The sequence below is a fragment of the Megascapheus bottae genome, chromosome 21, assembly GCF_031878675.1.
Source record: "Megascapheus bottae isolate mThoBot1 chromosome 21, mThoBot2.hap1, whole genome shotgun sequence".
Lineage (NCBI taxonomy): Eukaryota > Metazoa > Chordata > Mammalia > Rodentia > Geomyidae > Megascapheus > Megascapheus bottae.
Window position 1 is genome coordinate 35,986,146 of NC_143529.1, and position 22,488 is coordinate 36,008,633.

General features: G+C 51.3%; 2 protein-coding genes and 1 pseudogene across 2 annotated transcripts; all 3 read right to left on the reverse strand.

Moving 5' to 3' along the window:
- Positions 1-517: 517 nt before the first annotated feature.
- Positions 518-2,411, reverse strand: Arl4c (ARF like GTPase 4C). Its single transcript, XM_090355090.1, has one exon. It carries the CDS (start codon positions 1,885-1,887, stop codon positions 1,309-1,311), a length of 579 nt encoding a protein of 192 aa, XP_090211216.1. The 5' UTR covers positions 1,888-2,411; the 3' UTR covers positions 518-1,308.
- Positions 2,412-10,466: 8,055 nt separating this feature from the next.
- LOC150048965 (actin, cytoplasmic 2 pseudogene) lies at positions 10,467-11,911 on the reverse strand (annotated as a pseudogene).
- A 38-nt stretch (positions 11,912-11,949) lies between these two features.
- Positions 11,950-12,278, reverse strand: LOC150048966 (uncharacterized). The gene has a single exon (XM_090355091.1). It carries the CDS (start codon positions 12,262-12,264, stop codon positions 11,950-11,952), a length of 315 nt encoding a protein of 104 aa, XP_090211217.1. The 5' UTR covers positions 12,265-12,278.
- Positions 12,279-22,488: the final 10,210 nt, after the last annotated feature.

The window sequence follows — 22,488 nt, forward strand, 5'->3', positions numbered from 1 at the left end:
TTAGCAACAAGGCGAGGGGGGGGGGTTATTTTTTGGCGCCTGACATCCAATACTCTAAGGAGACATTTAGCATGAAATACTGAACCAGAGAGGCCACAAGGAACCAAATTAGACATCTAAACACGTTGCCGCTTGCTGCGTCAAGGGACAGAAAAGGCAGGGCAAAATCTTTTTTCTTTTTTCTTCCCACCCCCTAAGGTGAATTTTTCTAAGGTGAATGTTCATTTATTAAAAAGGGTTTTGTGTGTGTGTGTGTGTTTAAAACATGTCTGAAAACCCATCACCAGGAGGTTAGTATTACAAGAGACATCCCTTGCCAAAAAAAAAAAAAAGGAAATTAAAAAAAAAGCCATCTTGCATTCAGCACACACATCAGTAGCTGTGTGGTGTTCACCCCACATCAGCCAGCTGAGAATTTAAATCTGAACACCTATGGGCCCAGGTAGCTAAAGCTGATTACACCACGGGGGCCCTGCACCCCCGCCCCCCAGCGTCTTGCCCTTCCCACACCTCTCACCGCGCCGCAGCGGATGGACCGTCCCCACCACTCCGACCCTTCCTTTGTGTTCCTTTTCGTTTTCCTGGGTCTCTCCGTGTCATGACGACCTGCACTCGGACAAGGTCCCGGCTCCCCGCCCCGGCCGAGGTCTGGATCCAGGCTGAGAAGCGGCTCTGCGCAGCCTGGCGAGCGGGGACCCCGGAGGCTGTTCCCGGCCCAGGCCCCCGCGGGGCGCCGGCCCACACCTGGCTTGGGCCCAGAGCAGGACACGTGAAATTCCCACGGGGACCCGCCCCGTGACTTCCAACGAATCCAGCGTCCGCGGCCCCCGGAGGCCTGGAGCCGCCCCGCCCCGCGGACCTCCGGGCGCGCGGACCCCGGCGCGCGCGGGCGGGCGGGCGGGGCGGCCCGGGGTTCGGGCCCCGCCGCCGGAGAGGTCGAGGTCGCTTTTGTTCCTCCTCCGCGGCCCGGAGGGCGCCCTGCAGGGTCCTCAGGTCCCCGCGCCCACGGCCCGCCGGCCCCCGGCCCGTCCGAAGGGGCAGCGTTCAGACAAAGGTGCCCGGGGCGGGCGGGCGGGCGGCGCACCGGCCCCGCTCCAGCCGCGCGGAGACGGACGCGGCGTTCGGTCTGAAATCCCGAGCGTCGCTTCGGTTCGCTGTCTTTGTTCGCGGGCGGCGGGCGGGGGTGCTCGCCGGGGCCCGGTGCCTCCATCCATCCCTCCATCCGTCCGTCCATCCGTCCGTCCGTCCTCCCATCCCTCCATCCCTCCGTCCATCCACCCCGGCGGCCCGCGGACGCGGCCCGGCGCGTTACCGCTTCTTCTTCTGCTTCAGGGACTTCCTGCGCTTGAGGATCATCTCGTAGAGCTTGTCCATGCCCTCGGTGAGGCCCTCGCCGATGATGGCGCACGCCGGCTGGACGTGGTAGGTGGTGGCCGGGATGAGCTCGTGCAGCGCCAGCTGCTTCTCAATCTCGGCCACGGGCAGCGACTTGGGCAGGTCCTGCTTGTTGGCGATGACCAGCAGCGGCGTGCCCTGGTTCTCGGCGAACTTGGTCACCTTGTGCAGCTCGGTCTTGGCCTCCTCCAGCCGGTCCACGTCCACGGAGTCCACCACGTAGATGATGCCGTCCGTGCAGCGGCTGTACGACTTCCACAGCGGCCGCAGCTTCTCCTGGCCGCCCACATCCCAGAAGTGGCAGCTGATGCCCTTGGCCGTGCCGTTGCTCAGCTTGATCTTCTCCGTGTTGAAGCCGATGGTGGGCACCGTGTTCACGAACTCGTTGAACTTGAGCCGGTACAGCACCGTGGTCTTGCCGGCCGAGTCCAAGCCCAGCATGACGATGTGCAGGGACTGGAAGGCCGAGATGTTGGAGGAGATGTTGCCCATGGCTCCTCGCTGCGGCGCCGGCCACTGCGGCTGCGGCGGGCGGGAGGGCGCCGCCCCCCCCCAGCAGTCACGGCCCGCCGCGGCCCCGCGCACCTGGGCCCCGCCCGCCCGCCGCGGCTCCCGGCCGGGGCCTCGGCGTCCCCGGGGCGCGCGGCTGGGCGCGCTCAGACTCCGCGGCGCCCGCGCCCTCGCCCGCCCGGCTGGCGGCCCGCGGGCATCGCGTCTCTCCGGGCGGCTTTTGTGTCTCGCGAGCCGCCGCCGCCGCCGCCGAGGCCGCGGTGGCTGCGGTGGCCGCGGTGGCCGGGAGGCTCTCCCCCGGCACCCTCGCCGGGACTCGGCTCGCTCTGCGGCTTCCTTGGGCCGCGCCCCCACCCGGGGCTCCCGCCGCGGCCTGGGCTCGCTCCGGGTCTCCGCGCTCCGGGCTCCCCGATCTCCAGTGAGCTTGGGTGGTGCGGCTGCCGCTCCCTGGGTGCTCCGCAGAGGCGCAGGCGGGCTGTGCGGTCCCCCGGGTGTCGCTGCTGTGGCCTGGCTGTCCCCGCAGTCTCCGCGCCACCGCCGCCGCCGCCGCCGCCGCCGCCAGCCTGCAGCGGCCCGGAGGCGCCGGCTCCGCCTCCTCGAGGCCACGCCCCTAGAGGCCACGCCCACCGCAGACCACCGAGGCCGAGCCGCCGGCCCCACCCCGGCCACGCCCACGGCGGCCACGCCCACGGCGGCCACGCCCCCTCGACCTGGGGTCCGGCTCGGCCGTCCCCTCCCGCCGCCGGTTTCCCGCGCTTCGGTGGATTCCGATCGCCCTCCGGGCCCCTCCCGAGCAGCCCGCGCCGAGACAATGGACCTCGGATTCCGCTCTCCTTCCCGGCTCGGCCTTGAAAACAGTTCCCGGGACGTGCGCCCCAACCCGAGCCAGCGCCCGGTGCCCCGCGCCGCGGCCCTGGGCGCAGCCGGGCTCCGGAAGGGGTCGGGCCGGGGTCCCCGCTGCGCAGCCGCTGGGCGCCTGGGCGAGGCCCGGCCGCCTCCGGGTGGGGGCGCGGGCGAGCGGGGGCGAGCCGGGGCCTGCGACCGCCCCAGCCCCCAGGATGGGGCCGGAAGGGTGTTTCCCCAGGGCCAGGGTCCAGCCCGGGGCCCCCGCGTCCTGTCCACCCACCCTGCCCACCGGCCCCGGAGCCCGTGACTGCCCAGCTTCCTTCCCATCCCAACACGGGGGGCGCCCGGGAAGCCCAGCTGGGGCTAAGACCCCCCCCCACCTCCCCACATCCCAGCACAGAGGGCTGGCCTGCTCTGCCCAGGCCTCCCTGTGCCCCTCAGTTTACAGGGACCTCTCAGGTAAAGCAGCACCAGTGGGCAGGGGAGGGGCCCTGGTCCAGGTTCACACCCGGGGTTCCTGCAACACCTCAAGGCCCAAGCAAAATGTATTAAGGATAACTTGGAGCTGGTGGCAGCTTGGGTTACAAATGCCAGAGTCCCCTTTGTTCCTCCTTCTGTCTCCCCAATTCAGAGGTTTTGTTTGTTGGTTGGTTTCTGGCTGTGGGGCTTGAACTCTGGGCCTGGACACTGTCCTTGAGCTCTTCAGCTCAAGGCTACCACCCTGCCCCTTAGCACTACTTCCAGTTTTATGGTGGTTAATTGGAGGTAAGAGTCTCACCGCTTTTAGTGCCCAGGCTGGCTTTGAACTGCAATTCTCAGATCTCAGCCTCCTGAGTAGTAGGGATTACAGGCGTGAGCTACTGCACCCTACTGGTTCAGAGTTTTTATTCTTGCCCGGGAATCGTAACAAATGCAAGTCCTATGTCCTGTCTGAGCATGGAAGGAACTGAGGGGACTCGGTGACAGAGACCCTTGTAGAGGGCTCCGGACTGGGAGCATCTGCAGTCCTTGAAACTGGCAAATACAGTCAAGAGGGAAGACAGTGAAAATGTCCATCATCTGTGAATGAACATTAATATACATATAAAGCACATATATGTATATATATCTATGCTGTATGATTTTGTTTGCACCAAAACATGTAAGAAAATGGACACCTGTGGAAGGAATGACAAGAGCTCTGCCTGCCATCTCGGAAGTCCTGGGAAAGTAAAAGCTCTGCTGTCACCCACTGTCCAGGTTCAGTCTGTCATCTGGACATCGAGTGTCAGGCTGAAAAGGGCCATGCAGGCCACCTGTCCACCTTACTAGATGGGGAACCCAAGGCTTCCAAGCTGTGGCTTTGCCCAGGGGAGCCCAGGGTATCAGCTGATGCCTGGCAGATTACACTGATGGGATATTTGCTTATCAACTCATCCTCCTTCCCATAGGCTTTCAATCATGTCTCCCTCATTTCAAATAGGTACCCGTCACAATGTAAATGCTATATAAATTGTTATTCTGTATTGCTTGGGGAGCAAGAAGAAAAGAAGTACAACCTGCACATATTTAGTACAGACAAAAATTAAAAAGAAATACTTTTAATCAGCAATTGGCAGACTTAATTTATGAAGAATTTGTAGTGACGGAGGGCTGGATAGTTTATGTTGAGAGTGCGCGGTGTCCCTGTTCTTCCTCCCTGCAGACTCCATCAACACTATTTTAACTTAATGGTGAATAGAGTTGTAGGCCGAGGTCATTTTCAGTGGACAAAAATTTGACTCAAATTGAGTCATTGTTGTAGGGGAAAAATAGGGTAAGCATTATTTTCATGTATGGCTGGATCTGGGAGCTCAAAAGTGGACTTCAGATCAAGTCTTCTCCATCTGTCCTCAGAATATCTGTGCTGTTCTAACTTCTGGCACCTTAGACTCACACCCTCTAGTTTGGCAATCCTAGAATTAACACCATCCACCTCTATTCCAATAACTTCAACAAAAGCCTGGAAGACAGATCCTTTTGGAGGGGCAAAAGAAATCCTTGCCCCTGTCAAAGAGCATGGGGTGGGGGGGGGGGGACCACGGAGATTGAGATGGCCCAGGTGAAAAGCTGGTGATTTCCGAAGGAGAACCAGGGAGCTGTTACCCGAAGGGCAGGCAGATGATAGTGAGTAAGCAAAAATAACATAATTCAGTGTAATTCACCATGACATCATCCATGTTACTGGGAATTCTGGGAAGACAGTAGTTTGTGTTTTTGCAGGAAATTTCCTGGCCCTCTTCAAGGCCTGTCTCATAAATAACCACCCTCTCATGAGCGTGCCTCTTCTTGCTGCCTCTTCTTTGCCATGGTCAGGGCAGACACTGGCATCCATCCAGTGTGGAACTCTGACAAGCAGCTTGACACCCAGGCATCTGGAAAGGGACAGGTCAGCTGGGCAGCTGCCTCATTTGGCCCCCAAAGCATCAAAACGCAAGGCACCCCTGAGCTTCACTCTCCAATCAGGGCTGGTTTTTATGCGCGCGCGCGTGTGTGTGTGTGTGTGTGTGTGTGTGTGTGTGTGTGTGTGTGTGTGTGTGATCTCAGTCCTGTCTCCCACAAGTTGTCTTGGTACTGTGCTGCCAGCTTTCTACCACCTGTTTCGACTCTAACCTTTGCATTCTGGATCCCCACGGTGGGGGTCGGCAGGGGAGGGTTGTCTGTTGTCCAGTAGAAAAAAAAAGTAGATTAATAGATGCTAATAGAGCCTTCTAGAAAAGAGCCATTAAACAGCAACTCACCATAATTGAATAGCAGCCGCTCTACCTCCTAATTTCACTCCCTGGGTGATAAGTTGATTTTTTTTTTACAGTTGATAATTTAACTCCTAACACATAAAAATGTCATTTGTTTGAGTCAACTGGGAATTTCCTTAAATATGGATTGCATTGGAAAAGCACTGGAATTATGGAGAGAAGTAACATTTACCAGTCACTCATGTCTGACAGACAAGGCCCGCTGTGAGCCTCTTTTTTTTTCCTCCAATGTACACACGTTAAGGCCATGGGGCTGGTCCCTGTTGACAGACAAGTGGGTACCCCGAGTCTTTCCTGTGGGTCTGAAACGTACCCAACATATGTGCCATGTGTATGAAGCAACTGAAATCATACGTGCTCAACCCAGTGCCAGCCCCCCCCCCGTAAGAGTGCGCTGTGTGTGTGTGTGTGTGTGTGTGTGTGTGTGTGTGTGTGTGCGCGCGCGCCGGCGCTGGAGCTGGAATCCATGGCCTGGGACCTGTCTTTCAGCACGCTGGAACATGACTGGCACTCGACCCCCTGAGCCACAGCTCCCCTTCCAGTTTTTGGCTGTTTAACTGGAGATGGGAGGCTCACAGCCTCTCTGGCCCAGAATGGCTTCCAACCACGATGCTGTGATGTCACCTGCGAGCCCCCACCCCGCAGCTGCTGGTCTTTATCGCCAGCTCCGTGGTGACGGCAGCTGGGCTGGCACACCGTGTGGGCCACAGTGTGATCCTCCAGAACAGGACAGCAGGGCTCCAGGGGGGACGTCCGGCCGGATTCCGGGCTCCGTGCGCCCAGGGACAGCATGCGCCCTCCCTGGGCAGGGCTTCCTCCTCCGCTCCTAATTCGAAGCCAGTCCAGGAGAGGCCGGTGGCCAGAGGGATAAAGCCTTAAAGCCCAAGGTGGGCCTCCAGGTCCTGCGCACCTGCCTGTGCGCACGCGCGCAAGCGCACCCGGCAGGTCCCGGCCTCCCGCTGGGCGGTGCCGCGGGGTGGGCGGTACCTCGGGGTGGGCGGTGCCGTGGACTGGGCGGTGCTTCGGGGTGGGCGGCGCCTCGGGGTGGGCGGTGCCTCTGGGGTTGGCAGTGCCTCGGGGAGGGAGGTGCCGGGCTCGGCCCCGCCCAGGTGTGACTCCGCTGGTACCGGCGCGCCCTCTACTGAGCGTCTGGCGTCAGAGCCCAGCGGGATGGGCGGTGCCTTAGGGGTGGGCGGCGCCGCGGAGTGGGCGGTGCCGCGGGGTGGGCGGTGCCTGGGTGGGCGGTGCCACGGGATGGGTGGCGCCGCGGAGTGGGCGGCGCCGCGGGGTGGGCGGTGCCGCAGGGTAGGCGGCGCCGGGCTCGGTCCTGTCCTGGGGGCGTCTGTGCCCATGGTGGGGTCTGGAAGGAGGTGTCCCGCGCCAGGGCGGCCTCGGTGGGGGCTCCCTCCCAGGACTCCCCTCTGTGAGGTCTGCGGGTCACGAGGTGCACACCCTTCAAGCTGGTGTTAACACTGGGATGTTGCATCCTTGCTGCTGATTTTGATCACAAATAAAACATCCCCAGATGTTATTGTCTGAGTATCTCTACTACCCGCCCAGATCAGGTGAGCGCGAGGACCACCCTCGGTCCCCTCAATCTCAGTTCCCGGTGGGATTGTGCAGTCTCCCAAGTCAGCCCTGCCCCAGCACCTGGGGATCGCAGGCCTTCAGGGTCGGGGTTGCCTCTCCAGATCTGTTTCACCAAAGAGCAGGAGAAGCTTGCTGCAGAAGTGACCATCTTTGACTTGTGTAATAATTCAATCACTATAATTAAATTTCGACTCAGATAGGCACAGAGGGGGGGAAAAAAAACCCAAGTCACAATAAATACCAGGCCATTCGTAGCTGTACCATGAATTAAACATCACTGGGTGGAAACTTGGGGGCCCTCCTTCCCTTCTACCCCCACCAACCCAGGTGAACTGAGATGCCTGTGTGTCTCCTTTAATTAAAACCCACTTGGCTGGACCCAGGAGGGGAGGAACAATGGTGCTTTTGTGCCCTCTGTGTCCTGGCTGCCTAGAGGAGCCTGAGTGCAAGGCCAGCCTCCAGGTCTTTAATTCTGGGTCACTCAGGGCAGCTCTTCCCTTACAACAGCGGGCTTTGTGGAGCAATCCTGTATGTCAACGTGTCCCGAATGGTGGAATAGGAGATCTTTGGCTCACTGCAGCTTATGCTGGAGCCATGACCACTTCAGGTTTTGTTTCCTTCTTAGTGGCTACTGGGACTATGTGAATGAACCCTGTGCCCCCTCCATTAGAGAAAAATAATCTGTTAATCTTTGCTTCTGTCACCCTACCCCTCATCTCCTGCAAGTACTTTCCTAAGGTCAAAGGTGACCAATAGAAAAACACAAAGGCTTTTTGGGGGCTCCATTCTTTTTTTTATTTTTTTTCTATCTTCTCTGAATGTATTCAAGTTTGTATTGACTATCTCCTGGTGTATGACTGAATGCCAGCTTTTCTGATTTTTAATACGAGACCTACGTTGTGATAACTATTGGCTCCATTTTTGCCGGGCCTTTCAACACTCAATCCTTTAGACGTTCTCTCCTTGGCCTCACCAGAGGCTCGGAAACAACAGGGGCCAAGCATCCAAGGGCTGAAACTTCTGAGCTTGTGAGCCAGCTCCCATCTGTCTTCCTTTTAGGCTGTTTATGTCAGATATTTTGCTGCAGCAAGGGAAAGCTAACTAACATAAGAAGCACCGCCTAAGGCAGACCTGTGCCTCTGGAGCCCCAAGCACAGGAGGTGATGTGAAAACTGTCATCACAAAGTGGATGGTGGAGGGGGAGCATGGACAAGCTGAAACGGGGCCAGGAGGCCCCGGAGCACAGTGACCCCAAGAGAGCACCAGAAACTTCCTGACAAAGGAGGAAGTGACTGGAGCTTCCCTGCCACCGTCACTGAAGGCTTCAGTCCACCCTCCACATGCCAGACTTGGGGTCCCAGGAAAGCCTTCTGCCTGGAATCACCTTGCAGATGGAAGCCCATCCTTCCTCCAGTCCCCTTCTTCTTGGGGTCTGCATCCTCTCACAGCACTCCTGCATACCCCTAGCCAGCACGCCAGGCTCTGCTTCTTCCTCTTGAACCAGTGCCCCCCACACCAGGCTGGCTTCAGGGGCCAGCCCCGCCTGCCACCTGCACCTGTGCCTGCAGCCATTGCTCAGCCTCTCGGTGACCTAGAAGCAGTCTGGCATGGCCCATTTTTAATGGCTTGGCTCAGAGCGGAGGTGAAAGACCAACTTAAACAAATACCTCAGGAAAGTAAGTCTGCAGTTTGTCAACCTATGAGGGCTAAGTAAAAATAAAAGCAAGAATATGTGCATCCATTTAGTTTCTATGTCATAGAATCTATCTCCTAAGTTTATGAGCCACATTGTTACTATGATTTTGTGCAGTGCTAAGTGGGTAAAGTCATTAAAACAACAGCAATCCTAGGCTTTTCCTGGTCAGAAAAGCCATGTGTTTGACTTTGTAAGTGGGCCTAGTTTTGGGGATAGAGTGATGATATGAGAAATTGGTAGGAATGCCCTATAACCATAGGGACACAGAGTTCATGTAGACGGGGCTCTGAGAAGAGGTTGTTTGTGCTAGCTAGAAACTGGGATGGACTTGCATAGCAGTAGTACTCAAGCCAACAGAAACCAGAATCATTTCAGAACCACACTCTTCTATGTGGTGGGATGAGTATAAGGTATAGATTTGATAAGTTTAAAAAAAACCATGGTCCATACAAGCTCTCCAACTCTATGGAAATTTTGATTATGTGTGTGTGTGTGTGTGTGTGTGTGTGTGTTTGTATGTGTCTATATGTATGTGTGTAAATGTACGTGGGTGTTGGATAGCAGTGTGAGAGAAAGGAGATGTGGGTCCATTATAAACCATTTGTACAACAGGGATTTGTGAATAATAATATTATTTTCAGAAGTGAGAGGTGTGTCTCAAATGGTAGAGTACCAACCTTGCATGAAAAAGACATGTGAGGTGCTGGGAGTTTGGACTAGTGGTTAAAGTGCTTGCCTAGCATGCATGAAGACCCGGGTTCAATTCCTCGGTACCACATACATAGAAAAAAAACAGCTGGAAGTGGTGCTGTGGCTCAAGTGGTAGAGCACTAGCCTTGAGAAAGCCCAAGGACAGTGCTCAGGCCTTGAGTTCAAGCCCCACGAGTGGCAAAAAAAAAAAAAAAAAAAGAAAAGAAAAAGACATGTGAGAACATGTAGCCTCAAGGTCAACCGTAGGCCTCAGTACTGGCCTAGAAAATATGTTATTTTCATAAAAGGCAAAATAGTCCTAAGGTTCATGGAGCTAATGAATGCATGGCCTTCGGAAAGATATACAAACTGCCTGTATAAGTGTGTAAATTTCAAAAGCCCTAAAGTTTGTCTTGCATTCTGGAAAGAATTAACATATCAAATGTCCAGAGAGGGAATAGCACCACACTGACAAATGTCAAATATCCGTAAATAAGTGATTTATGTTGAGAAACATGAGATCCATAGAAGAAGCCTGCAAGCCTGGTGGAGCCGCAGCAAGGGAAGTGTTTCTGGGGGGAATGTATGGAGGGATGGACCAGCTTCCTCTCATTGCCTTACACCTCCCTCAAGGTCAGGCTGGCAAGGTTAAAGGAAACATTAACAGTAGAAACACTTCCTGACACTGTGCAAGAGCAGAAGAGGCTGGGCTCTCCTGAACCTTTAACCTTTCAGGAAGGTGTAGTATTGCCAGCTTCCCAAATTCTTGGGTTGCAGGGCTGACTCTGAGATTTCAAGCAATGGACTGAAAAATGCCCAGGGTCCTGGAGTCATTTCATGCTATTACTTAAAATGAAAACTTTCAGCCACGTGTCTGTGGCTTGTACCTGTAATCCTAACTACTGAGGAAGCTGAGATGTGAGCATGACAGTTGGAAGCTAGGCAGAGCAGGAAAGTCCGTGAGATTCTTTTTTTTTTTTTTTTTCAAGATGTGCACTTTTATTGAACTGGTCTCAAGTCAGTGTACAGGGGAGTCCTGGCCACTTTCACCTCAAGCCACTCCCAGGGAGATTTTTAAAAAGCCTTCGTTCATACATCTCATGTTGAGGGGGGGACAAAAAAGGGAAGGAGGTCCACCATGGCTGACCATTCAAAAGAAAACAAAATAAAAAAGTATTAAGGCAATTAAAAAAATGTCGCATTACACCATGTACACGAAAGCAATGTTGTCTCTCCCCTGAACGGACTGGGCAAGGGAGGGCTGACAGGCTACGCTCCTTCCCAGGAAGGAGGGGGCTGAGGTGGCTTTTGGAAGGGTGAGGGACTTCCTGTAACAATGCAATCTCACAATATTTGGAATGACTATTAAAAAAAAAGACAATGTACAATCAAAGTCCTGGCCACATTGTAGAACTTTGGGGGTTGCTTGCTCCTGCTCCTGCTGCCACCTTCACACCATTCCAGTTTTTAAATCCTGAGTCAAAAGTGCCAAAAGAAACAAAACAAAAATTTAAAAAAAGAATAACAAAAGAAAAAAAATGAAGCCATGCCAATCTCATCTGTTTTCTGCGCAAAGTTAAGGTATTTTTTTTTTTTTTGTCAAGAGAGAGTGTATTGCAGCTAGGTAACAGTCTGCCTAGAAGCACTTGCGGTGCACGATGGAGGGGCCGGACTCGTCATACTCCTGCTTGCTAATCCACATCTGCTGGAAGGTGGACCGGGAGGCCAGGATGGAGCCACCGATCCACACAGAGTATTCGTGCTCAGGGGGAGCAATGATCTTGATCTTCATTGTGCTGGGTGCCAGGGCTGTGATCTCCTTCTGCATCCTGTCAGCAATGCCAGGGTACATGGTGGTACCACCAGACAGCACAGTGTTGGCGTACAGGTCCTTACGGATGTCCACATCACACTTCATGATGGAGTTGAAGGTAGTTTCATGGATGCCGCAGGATTCCATGCCCAGGAAGGAGGGCTGGAAAAGGGCCTCAGGGCAACGCAAGCGCTCGTTGCCAATGGTAATCACTTGCCCATCAGGCAGCTCATAGCTCTTCTCCAGGGAGGAGGAGGAAGCAGCAGTGGCCATCTCCTGCTCGAAATCCAAGGCGACGTAGCACAGCTTCTCCTTGATGTCACGCACAATTTCCCGCTCAGCTGTGGTGGTGAAGCTGTAGCCTCTCTCGGTCAGGATCTTCATGAGGTAGTCTGTCAGGTCCCGGCCAGCCAGGTCCAGACGCAGGATGGCATGGGGGAGGGCATACCCCTCATAGATGGGCACTGTGTGGGTGACCCCATCACCAGAGTCCATGACAATGCCAGTGGTGCGACCAGAGGCATACAAGGACAGCACAGCCTGAATGGCCACATACATGGCTGGGGTGTTGAAGGTCTCGAACATGATCTGGGTCATCTTTTCATGATTGGCCTTGGGGTTCAGGGGGGCTTCGGTCAGCAACACGGGTGTTCCTCGGGGGCCACACGCAGCTCGTTGTAGAAAGTATGGCGCCAGATCTTCTCCATGTCGTCCCAGTTGGTAACAATGCCGTGCTCGATGGGGTACTTCAGGGTCAGGATGCCTCTCTTGCTCTGGGCTTCGTCGCCGACGTAGGAGTCCTTCTGGCCCATGCCCACCATCACGCCCTGGTGCCTTGGGCGTCCCACGATGGAGGGGAAGACCGCGCGGGGGGCATCGTCGCCAGCGAAGCCGGCTTTGCACATGCCGAAGCCATTGTGGACAACGAGCGCAGCAATATCATCATCCATGGTGAGCTGAGTGTGGGTGCAGGAGTGGAGAGAAGGCGCTGGCGGCGGGACGCGGTCTGGACAGTCCCGTGAGATTCTTATGTCCATTGAACTACCAAATGAGCCAGGAGCTGTGGCCCAAGTGCTAGAGCTCTAATCTTGAACCAAAGAAACGCAGGGACAGAGTGCACACACACACACACACACACACACACACACACACACACACACACACACAAATTTATCCCTTCTGCTGAACGCATGCAAATTATCTTTCATAACGACATTTAATCTCCATATCATTAACACCATGTCACAGGAGAGTGTTTAGTACCTTCCGAGCTGAGGTTCTGGAGGGAGTGGAGATTTCAAAGCAGGGTTTTCCACACATTCTGTATTAGTCTAGGAAAAGGGAAGCACAGCCATGATAAGGCAGGAGGATGAGGAAGGACTTTTTGGCCTTTGCTGAGTGGCTCATAGATACCTATGTGGTGGAGGTGGATGAGGACATGGTTTGGTTTCTAAGGATGAACTGCTGTGCTCTGCATCAAGACTTGAGTCCAGATGAGCCCCATAGCCAGCAGGTGAGTGGTGGTGCCCCGCCCCCCCAGTTAGTATGGTCCTTTGTGAGGCCTGCCTGGCGTGGAAGCCAGGCATCCTCGGAAAGCACCCTGTCACAGACATGACTGTAGGTGATTCACACACGGTTCCTTCCTACCCCCGCTCTCTGCCTTGCTATGTGTGCACATACATACATTAGCAGCGGAGACCCCTCCCTCCTTCCGGCCATAACTTCTCTTATTGGGACGCTACTTTTTCAAGAAATAATTCCTCATTTTCATTGTCCATGAAATTCATTTCACGTGCAATACAGAATCTCCTTTTTTTTTTTTTTTGGTGGGTCATGGCGCTTGAACTCTGGGCCTGGGTGTTGTCCCTGAGCTCTTCAGTTCAAGGCTACCACCCTACCCCTAGAGCCACAGTGCCACTTCTGGTTTTCTAATGGCTAAGTGGAAATAAGAGTCTCACGTTCCTTAGCACCTGGGCTGGCTTTGAACCTCAATCCTCAGATCTCAGCCTCCTGAGTAGCTGGGATTATAGACATGAGCCACGGTGCCCGGCTTACGGAATCTACTTTGTCATTAAAAAAGAACAGCCATCTTTCCAGTATTGTTTCCAGACAAATCACAAAGCACTTGCTTTTGATAGGTTTTGCTTATCAACCATGGCAGGGGAAGAGAGGCCATGAGTTCCTCGTGGTGAAGGCCTTGATCCTGCGTGGATGGGGAAATCCAGAGCTCCCCGTGTGCTCGCTCCATTTAACAAAATGTTCAACGACAGTGAAATGCTGTGATACACTGAAGTGTGTCAAACACAATCCAGTCACCCAGGGAACCGCTGACATGGGCCAGCAAAGTCCAGGACAGTCCAAGCCATCCCGATGGCTGCTGCTGACCTCAAGTGCTCGGGACACGTTGACCTTTGCCCTCTTGACAGGCATTGCAGCACGCAAGCCTTTCCCGTTCTGACAGCTTTCTGCAGACCAAGCTGAAGGGCTGAGTCACAGGTCTGACTTGCCTCGTGTCTGAAAGGAGGAACCTTTTCTTCTTTTTTTACTTCTCTCATTCAAGAGATTTCTGTCGTCATTACCAATCCACACACAACTGGAAGTGTGAAAAGGAGGGATTCTCTCAGCCCTGCCCCGCCCAGCCTCCAGTATGCCATGGAAGTCCACTACAATTATTACCAGTATCCCAAAATATCTCTTGCTTTGCACCATTTCTCGCATCCAATCTGTTTCTTTTATATCGAACAGATTGCAATTTCTTTTTTTTTCCTGAAAATAAAAATGCTTTCAGGGGGTGGTCATTTAGCAGGGAAGGGATGGGAGATGGGAAAGCTCCAGTGATACATAACCAAGGACACTACCATTTAGAGAAGCTGGGGTGTCTCCAGGCAAGCCAGGCATGCAGAAGTAGGAAGAGCTCCTGTCAACATGCAGCGTGCAAGACCGAGGTTCTCGAGAATCTGTCACATCGTCCCCAGTTTCACTGGAGACATCAGTAGGGAAGCAGGCTGTGCGCAGGTCTCTTCATGTGGTCTCCACAGGGCCTGGGTCCCCACACGAAGTCAACCCAGGTAGAAACTCACCTGTGCGATCAAGGTGGCACATCTGGGCGAGGAGCTGTCTGCGAGAGATGTGCCATATCCTGCCCAGCTTCACTCACGGATTCTACAACTGAGCTACTTAAGCGATTGTAGTGAGTAACTAGAAGGCGGAGACTGTTAAAACTATGAATGGAATCGACACAAGGCAGGAAAGAAGTATAGCTTATGGAGAAATGTGAACTTCTGGGTGTTCTGTAAAACTCATCACTGAATCCCACTGGTGTCAAGGGTGCATACATGGCACTTAGGTGGCGGTGTGAGACCTGGTGATAGGTATGTTCGGCTTTTCTGCTATTTCATCCATCCTCAGATGCATGCAGAGCTCCAGCTTTGAGTCTTGGCTCTGCCTTCATCCCTGGGACTGTGAAAGAAGGCAAGGAGTGCAGACTTCTTCCCACCTGGCTCAAAACCACCTGACCAAATAATGAATGGTGGCCATGGGATTGTTTTTCAGAAGAGAATTCGGTTGGCCGTAGGTAAGGAGGAAGAGTGCAGAGACATTGTACCTGAAAATACATGTTATCTTCGCCTGTTGTGTGATTGTGACTGAACACCCCAGGCTGGGTGTGTTACAAGCACTAGACAGTCATTTCTCACCGGAGACTTGAAAGTTCAAGATCAAGGCAGCAGAAGGTTTGGTGTCTGGTGAGGGGCTTCTCCCTGATTCACAGATGGCTTCTTCTCCCTGTAATTTCACCACACAGGAGCATTCAATCACAGCCTCTTTAGTTCCTTCTCCGAGCGCTAATCTGGATCCCAAGGGCGCCTTCTTCATGGTCTAATCACTCCCCAGAGGCAGGCCTCCCAAGGCAGTTCTCTGGGATTCTATTTCAATGTATGGGTTGAGGGTGGGAGGCACCGTTAGTGGTTTACAGGACTATACAGGATTTAAGGTTATATTTCTAAACTGGTAGGGGAGATGTGTGTCCAGAAAGTATATAAACTAGATACACATGGGACACTTTCATGGAGCTTCATTTTTACATGAAAATTCGAGGAATAAAGCATCATCTCATGCCAGTCCTGAGGATGAACTCAGGGCTTCTGCTCAAGGCTAGTGCTCTACCACTTGAGCCACAGCTCCACTTGAGCCACAGCTCCACTTTTGGCTTTTTGATGCTTCACTGGAGGTAAGAATCTCATGGACTTCCCTGTCCAGGCTGGCTTCAAACTGATCCTCAAATCTCAGCCTCCTGAGTAGCTAGGACTGCAGGCATGACCCTCTGACAACACCATATATATATATATATATATATATATATATATATATATATATTGCCTGGCAACACCTTATATTTGTAAAGGATGTAAAATTTGCATTCATTTTTATGATCAGACACAAAGCTTCCTGATAGCAGCCTCTTTAGACTGTGGCCTCAAATTCTAGGGGAACCATATCTGTCCTCTTCCATCACTTGGATAATTTAATGACAGAAAAATTGCCTTTGGATTCTCAAAGGAGTCCTGACTAGCATTTAAGGGATGCAGGAAGGAGGTGCCATATCTGGACTCCATAGTTGGAAAGAGAAGAAGGCAAAAAAAAAAAAAAAAGAAGTTACATACATTGACAATGCTCCATTTTAGCTCATGATAAAAAAAATAAATAATGGCACATCTTAAAATGCGGAACAAAATAAAAGAGAGAAGAAGATATTGATTGATTGTCCAAGGTGCTAGCAATCAGTGTGCTCAGAACCGTGGCGCTGGAAGTGACAGCACGCAGGGCCTGTGTGGTAGCTGCGAGCTGTGACAGGCATTCAGATGAGTAATGAGATGGTGACATTCGCCTCCCTGAGAGTCTGACTACCAGAATGCTGGCAGGATTAAAGTGATGGGAACAGATATCTCTCTTTGAGGGTTTCAGGTATTTCTTCCACTCATAGGGGTTTTTCAAGTAGAAGCTGTACAAACAGATGTCAAAGACATGTTAGAGAATCAAAGAGGGGAAAATTTAGTTGCAGCCCAAAGAAAAGAATCCGGAAAGAAAAGGGGGCGGAAGGAAATGGAGTAGTGCCCTCATTTCTGGAAACTGAATGGCGCTTCCTACAAATGTGGCTGTGTGATTGCAATGTACTGGGAAGGACCTGCTTCCATTTACCCAGAGGAATCGTGGTGAGGACCAGCAGGGCAGGTGCAAAGAGTCATGCTGGCACCCTTGCAAGTGAGGCCTGCCTCAGACAATCAACTCAGACTGGTCCTCTCAGTCCTCCATGGCTCAAACCTTTCTTCGGGATCTGATTTCTCATGTTGTCATCTTGCTCTGTGGGCTTCATATTTGCAAGTAAGGCAGCTTTGCTTAAGACATGAATCTTCTTTTGGTCCCTCATCCACAGAGAGGAAGAGCGCCCTAGCGCCATCATAAGATACTTAACACATTGGCCTAATAAAAGGGTTTAAATCTGTCATTGATGCAGTTATCTCTACTTTCTGAGTTTCTGTGCTTAGCAGAGAGAATGTGTATGGGCCCAGGGGTGGAAATTTGAAGTTGAAGCTTCCAGACTTCTGACTCCTCCTCTAGGGTCAGGCAGACTCCTAAATACTAACCAGCTGCACTCACAATTCCTTCGAGCCAGGGTCCCTAAAATGAAGCTGAATTTCCTGGAACTCAGTAGGTTGGAAAGTAGGCTCAGAAGGAGTCACAGAAGCAGGAGCAAGAAGGATCCAGAAGGGATCAGGCACTCATATGACTCAGGGCTCCTGAAGGGCTGGACAGAGCTACCATTACAGAAGGGCCTAGCTTCCGCAGGTCTGTGGCCATGCTGCGAGAGAGCAGGGGGGCATAAACCCTCCAACCTCATTCTGTTCCCAGCCACAGGGTCCCACAGGCTCAATCCTTCTAGGAACCAGAGGTCCTAGCAAAGCAGCCTCCGGTGTCCAGTCCCTTGAGAAGAGATGTGCATGGGAGAGAGGCTGAATAGAAATGAGTGACCGCAGCATAAATTGATATGGAGAAAGTAGGCCTGGGAGCTGATTGTGGCCACAGACCTGGACACTGAAAGGATCTTCTCTAGGGTGGTCAAGAGGACATCCCTCTGCTCCTGTACTTCTGTAAAAACAAGCCAAAGAATGGTGCTATGGACTCCTCACTGCCGCCCCACTTCATGTGCTGAACTCCTAACCTGGTGTGACTGTATTTGGAATGAGAACACTAGACTAGGCCACCCAGATGTGCCTCCTTGATGCGAGAATCCTGTTGAGCCTGGACAACTGAACAGCAGCCCACACCGGAAAAGCCCCGAGCCCTAAGCAGGTGGATTTTCCTGCGGCTAACGATGGCTGTGAACTCAGCAAACATCCAGGAGCAGCCTCGCCAAGACCCTAGCCCATTACTTTCCTCCCTGCGTCACTTTTCCCCAGTTCCTGCCCTGGAAGTGAGGAGTTGCTTTCCTTTCTCAGTCAGTCCTATGTGGTGTTAAAGATGCTCTGAGGAACTGGGTTCTATGCTTCCACTCAGAGTGACTCGCCTCTGGATTCTCCCCTGTGACATGGCACCATGCACAGGCTAAGAAACTCTATTTTGCTCTTATTAATCTGACTTTTACCACAAAGGCCACAGCCAATCATTTTTTTTTTGCCAGTTCTGGGCTTGAGCTCAGGGTCTGAGCACTGTCCTTGGACTTTCTCAAGGCTAGAGCTCTGCCACTTGAGCCTCAGCACCACTTCCTGCGTTTTCTATGTATGTGCTACCGAGGAATCAAACCCGGGTCTTCGAGCATGCTAGGCAAGCACTCTACCACTAGGCCAAACTCCCAGCCTGACAGCCAATAATGTTGAAGGATGAAAGGAAAGACTGTTTTCCTTCCCCAAAGAAGAAAGGACTGCTGGGAGGCAATTAGAGTTCACTGTGGTTTGAATGTTTGTGTCCTGTCAAACTTCCTATTGGAACCTATCACCCAATATGACAACCGGAAGAGGTGGCCTTCCAGAAAGGGACTGCCTTTATCAATGGATTAGCACCTTAGAAAAGAGGCACCAGACAGCTACCAGGTGCCTCCTCTGCTTTGAGAGTACAACCTACATCCCCTCCCAGAGACTCAGCAAGAGCACACCATGCAGGAAGCAGAGACAGAAAATCTGGGGCAAGCTGACTCTGGTTTTCTTTGCCTCTAGAATTTCTGTTCTTTAGAAATTGCCTGCTCTGAGTTATCTTTTACAACAGCAGAAACAGACTAAGACAAGACAAAATGAAATCCTAAGATTTAGGAAACTTGTTTAATGCCATTAGTGTCCTTATAAAGAAGAGAGACAAGCCAAGCACTGGTGGCTCACACCTGTAATCTTAGCTACTCAGGAGGCTGAGATCTGCGGATCACAGTTCAAAGCCAGCCTGGATAGGAAAGCCTATGAGACTGTTCTCTCCAATTAACCACCAGAAAACTGGAAGTGGTTCTGTGACTCAAAGGGGTAGCATGCTAGCCTTGAGCAAAAAAGAGCTCAGAGACAGCATCCAGGCTTTGAGTTCAAGCCCCATAACTGACAAAATAAAAAAGAAGAGAGACAACAAAGGTATCAGTCTCTGTCTTTGTAACTCTGCCTCCCTGTCTCTTTGTGTCTCTGACTCTCTCTCTGTGTCTCTAAATCTTTCCCTCTACCTCTCCCTCTTCTCCCCCTTTCTTCCTCATTGAAGAAAAGCCACATAAAGACACCGTGTGAAGTTGCTCTACAAGCCATGAAAAAGGCGCCTGACAGAACTTGTGCTACAGACATGCATCATGAGCTTCCAGCCTCCAGACGGTGAGAAAAACGAATGTGCAATATTAACCCTTCATCTCTAGTCTGCTATTTTGTCATGGCAGCCTGAGCCCACTAAGGTGTTTGGAGGCTCTCTGAGAGAGGGCTCAGAAACCAGTATGGAAAGTAGCTGGAAGTTTTCTAATGGGAGAGTGATAGAAAATGAAAGGCCTTTGTTGATGAGCCTCTGGTCAATTCTCTCGGAATTCTGAGTCTGAAGACTATAAATGGTATAGAGTTTGGCAAAGCAAAACACATCTTCTGATATATTTGTGAAGACTCCTCTAAAATAAACGAGCGGATGCCTTCTGGGCAGAAAGAGACCAACCGCTGACCTGCAGCAGCTGTGGTGAATGCAGGAGAGAGGCAGCGCCTGGCTGACGGATGGCAGTCGCAGAGTTGTCCCCTTCCTGCACTAGCCCTAGGCAGTGCAGTTCCAAACACCTCCCAAGGTGCGTGGCCACTAGGGGGAGCAAAGGCAGCTTCCCTGGGATATTGGGATATTGGCTGATTTGGAAATGCCTGCATCCTCTCCTGGTGGCTGGGCGGTAGCTGGGGTGTTCTGGCAGGTTGTTTGTATGGTGACTGTCTGATATCTTGAGCCAGCCAGTGGTGGCTGTCAAGCTGTTCTTTCCTGACAGAGGAGAATCATGGTACCCAGACACTGGGGTTTCCTTTTCAGGTCTTATTTGGGGCCTGTCTTTGAAGTAGTGAATTTGAGCTCTGTACAGTGTCTTGCCAATAGAGCAGGTTTCTCCTCATTGCCAGTCTTTTTCTCTGTGGCTTCAGTTATTCGGGAGAGAATCCTCATCCATCGTCCTGTAGTTACACCAGATAACCACACAGGTGCTCTATGTACATGTACAACCTTCCAGCACACTCTCCAATTCCAGTGAAAGCTAGATAGATGACAATTATCTCCACTCGGTTCAATAATCGAGAGACCACTCATTACAAATTCTCTATGATAAAATTTCCAGTGGTAATCTCTGGTTGGTTCAGATATTCTGTTGCTTGAATACTTAGTTATTTTTATTTTTTTCCCCTTGGACTCTATTTGAGATTTTTTCCCCCCTATATTTGAATGTGATACAAGTAGAATTCCCTTTTGGGCATCATCTTAGAAGCTTTTGGGATGGTGTCATGCTATCTTTGGAAATTTGTGAAGAAAACTACAGAACTTCAGTGAGAGATAAATAGACCAAGTCATAAATAGACCGAGGAATCCGACAGTGATGGGGAATTTTCACTTTACTTGTTTCAGTATTAGCATTTTAGGGTTAGTGAAATTTTTATCATCCCATTGATGGTGAAAGAATTTGCTACAATAACTATAAAGCTCATGTGGGCATCACAAATGCAAATAAGAGGTTCTCTTCTGGTCTTGCTACTTGGTATAGTTTCTTTTCGTTTGAACTCAGGAGCAAGTGTTTCATCATTGTAGCCACGCCCCCACACCCAGCCTGCTCTTCCTAATTTCTGAATAAGGTCCCAAATGTATGCTATTCTGGCCTGGAGGGAGATCCTTCTGCTCACACCTCCTGTGTACCTGGGATGGCAGGTACACCCCACTGTGGCCAGCTGTTCACTGGCTGAGATGGGGTCTTGCAGACTTTTCTGTCTGCAATGTCTTCAAACTGCCATCCTCCAATCTCAGCCTCCGAGTGGCTATCTGTGATTGCACTTTTTGTTGTATTTTTCTCTATACAGTATACGCACTACAGCAAATAGATTGACGTTTTTGAGGATAATTTTTTTGTTGCTTAACCACACTTACTTTCTATTGTCCTTGTTGTTGGTCATGGGGCTTGAACTCTGTGCCTGGGCACTGTCCCTGAGCTTTTCAGCTCAAGGTTTGTGTCAGCACCACTTTCAATTGTCTGCTGGTTAATGGGAGATAAGAGTCTTATGGACTTTCCTGACCAGGCTGGTTTTGAACTGTGATCCTCAGATCTCAGCCTCCTGAGTAGCTAGGCTTGCAGGTATGAGCTACTGGCAATGGCTCACAGTTACTCATTTTATAAGGAAATTGTTTATGACAGTCAGAGGATGTGATCTATAACATTCCTACTCTAGAGAATTTAGTGATTTCTTTTTGCAGCAAATCTGCAGCCACTTTATATTCGTGCTTCTTTGTCTCTTATAGATAAAGTCTCAGCTGTCATTATACAGGGTGGATGGCTTACTAGTTAAAAGTTTTAAATCTAGCATATGTTGGGTATACTCTTTCTGTTCGATCAGCTATAAAGTGACAGTGGCTAATGAGAGCTTCCACCCACTGGCTTTCACGTTTCCCCAGTGCCGTTGAGATCTGCTGTATAACTTATGATTTAATTTGTTCTAAAGGTCTCGAGATCAGGCTTCCTTCACGCCACACGACCAGCTCTCACTAATAGAGAATTAGGGCTTTTGACCCAGCAGGTGCTTCTTTCTGAGCATTTTCATTCCTGTTTCATTTTCATTATATGTGCCAAATAGACTTTTGTCTTACTCTTTTTTTAATTTCAGCTTTGCAAGGCATTTTATATTTAGGGGTTCCTGAGAAGCAGAATGTCTTCATGCTGAAAAAATTAATCTGACTCCCCTTTTGAGAGGACTGTAATCCACATTGTACTTACTATAACCAAGACTAACTCAGGCCTGCATGTTATCTGGTTTTTTTTGTTGTTGTTTTTGTTTTTTTGCCAGTCCTGGGCTTAAGCTCAGGGCCTGAGCACTGTCCTTGGACTTTCTCAAGGCTAGAGCTCTACCACTTGAGCCTCAGCACCACTTCCGGCTTTTTTCTATGTATGTGGTACCAAGTAATTGAACCTGTGTCTTTGCGCATGCTAGGCAAGCACTTTAACCACTAGGCCAAACTCCTGGCCCTGTATTTTTTTTTTTTTAAAGAAAATGGTTTGATCTTTGTTTTTTTTTCCTTTTGTAAAAAATTTTATTTGGCCGGGAGTTTGGCCTAGTGGTTAAAGTGCTTGCCTAGCATGCACGAAGACCCGGGTTCGATTCCTCGGTACCACATACATACAAAAAAAAAAAAAGCCGGAAGTGGTGCTGAGGCTCAAGTGGTAGAGCTCTAGCCTTGAGAAAGTCCAAGGACAGCGCTCAGGCCCTGAGCTCAAGCCCAGGACTGGCAAAAAAAAAATTATCTGTAATATAAACAATGCTTTACTCCTCTCACCCCCCTTTTTTTTTTGTGAATTCAGGTCCTTGAGCTTGCCAGGTAGGTGCTCTGCTGTTTGGGCCACACTTCAGCCCTGACATTTTACTTTAATTCTCTCTTTAGTAGGTTGCAATGTTTAACCTTAATTGTATAAAGTTAAAAAAAATTTACCAAAAATGGGTCAGGCA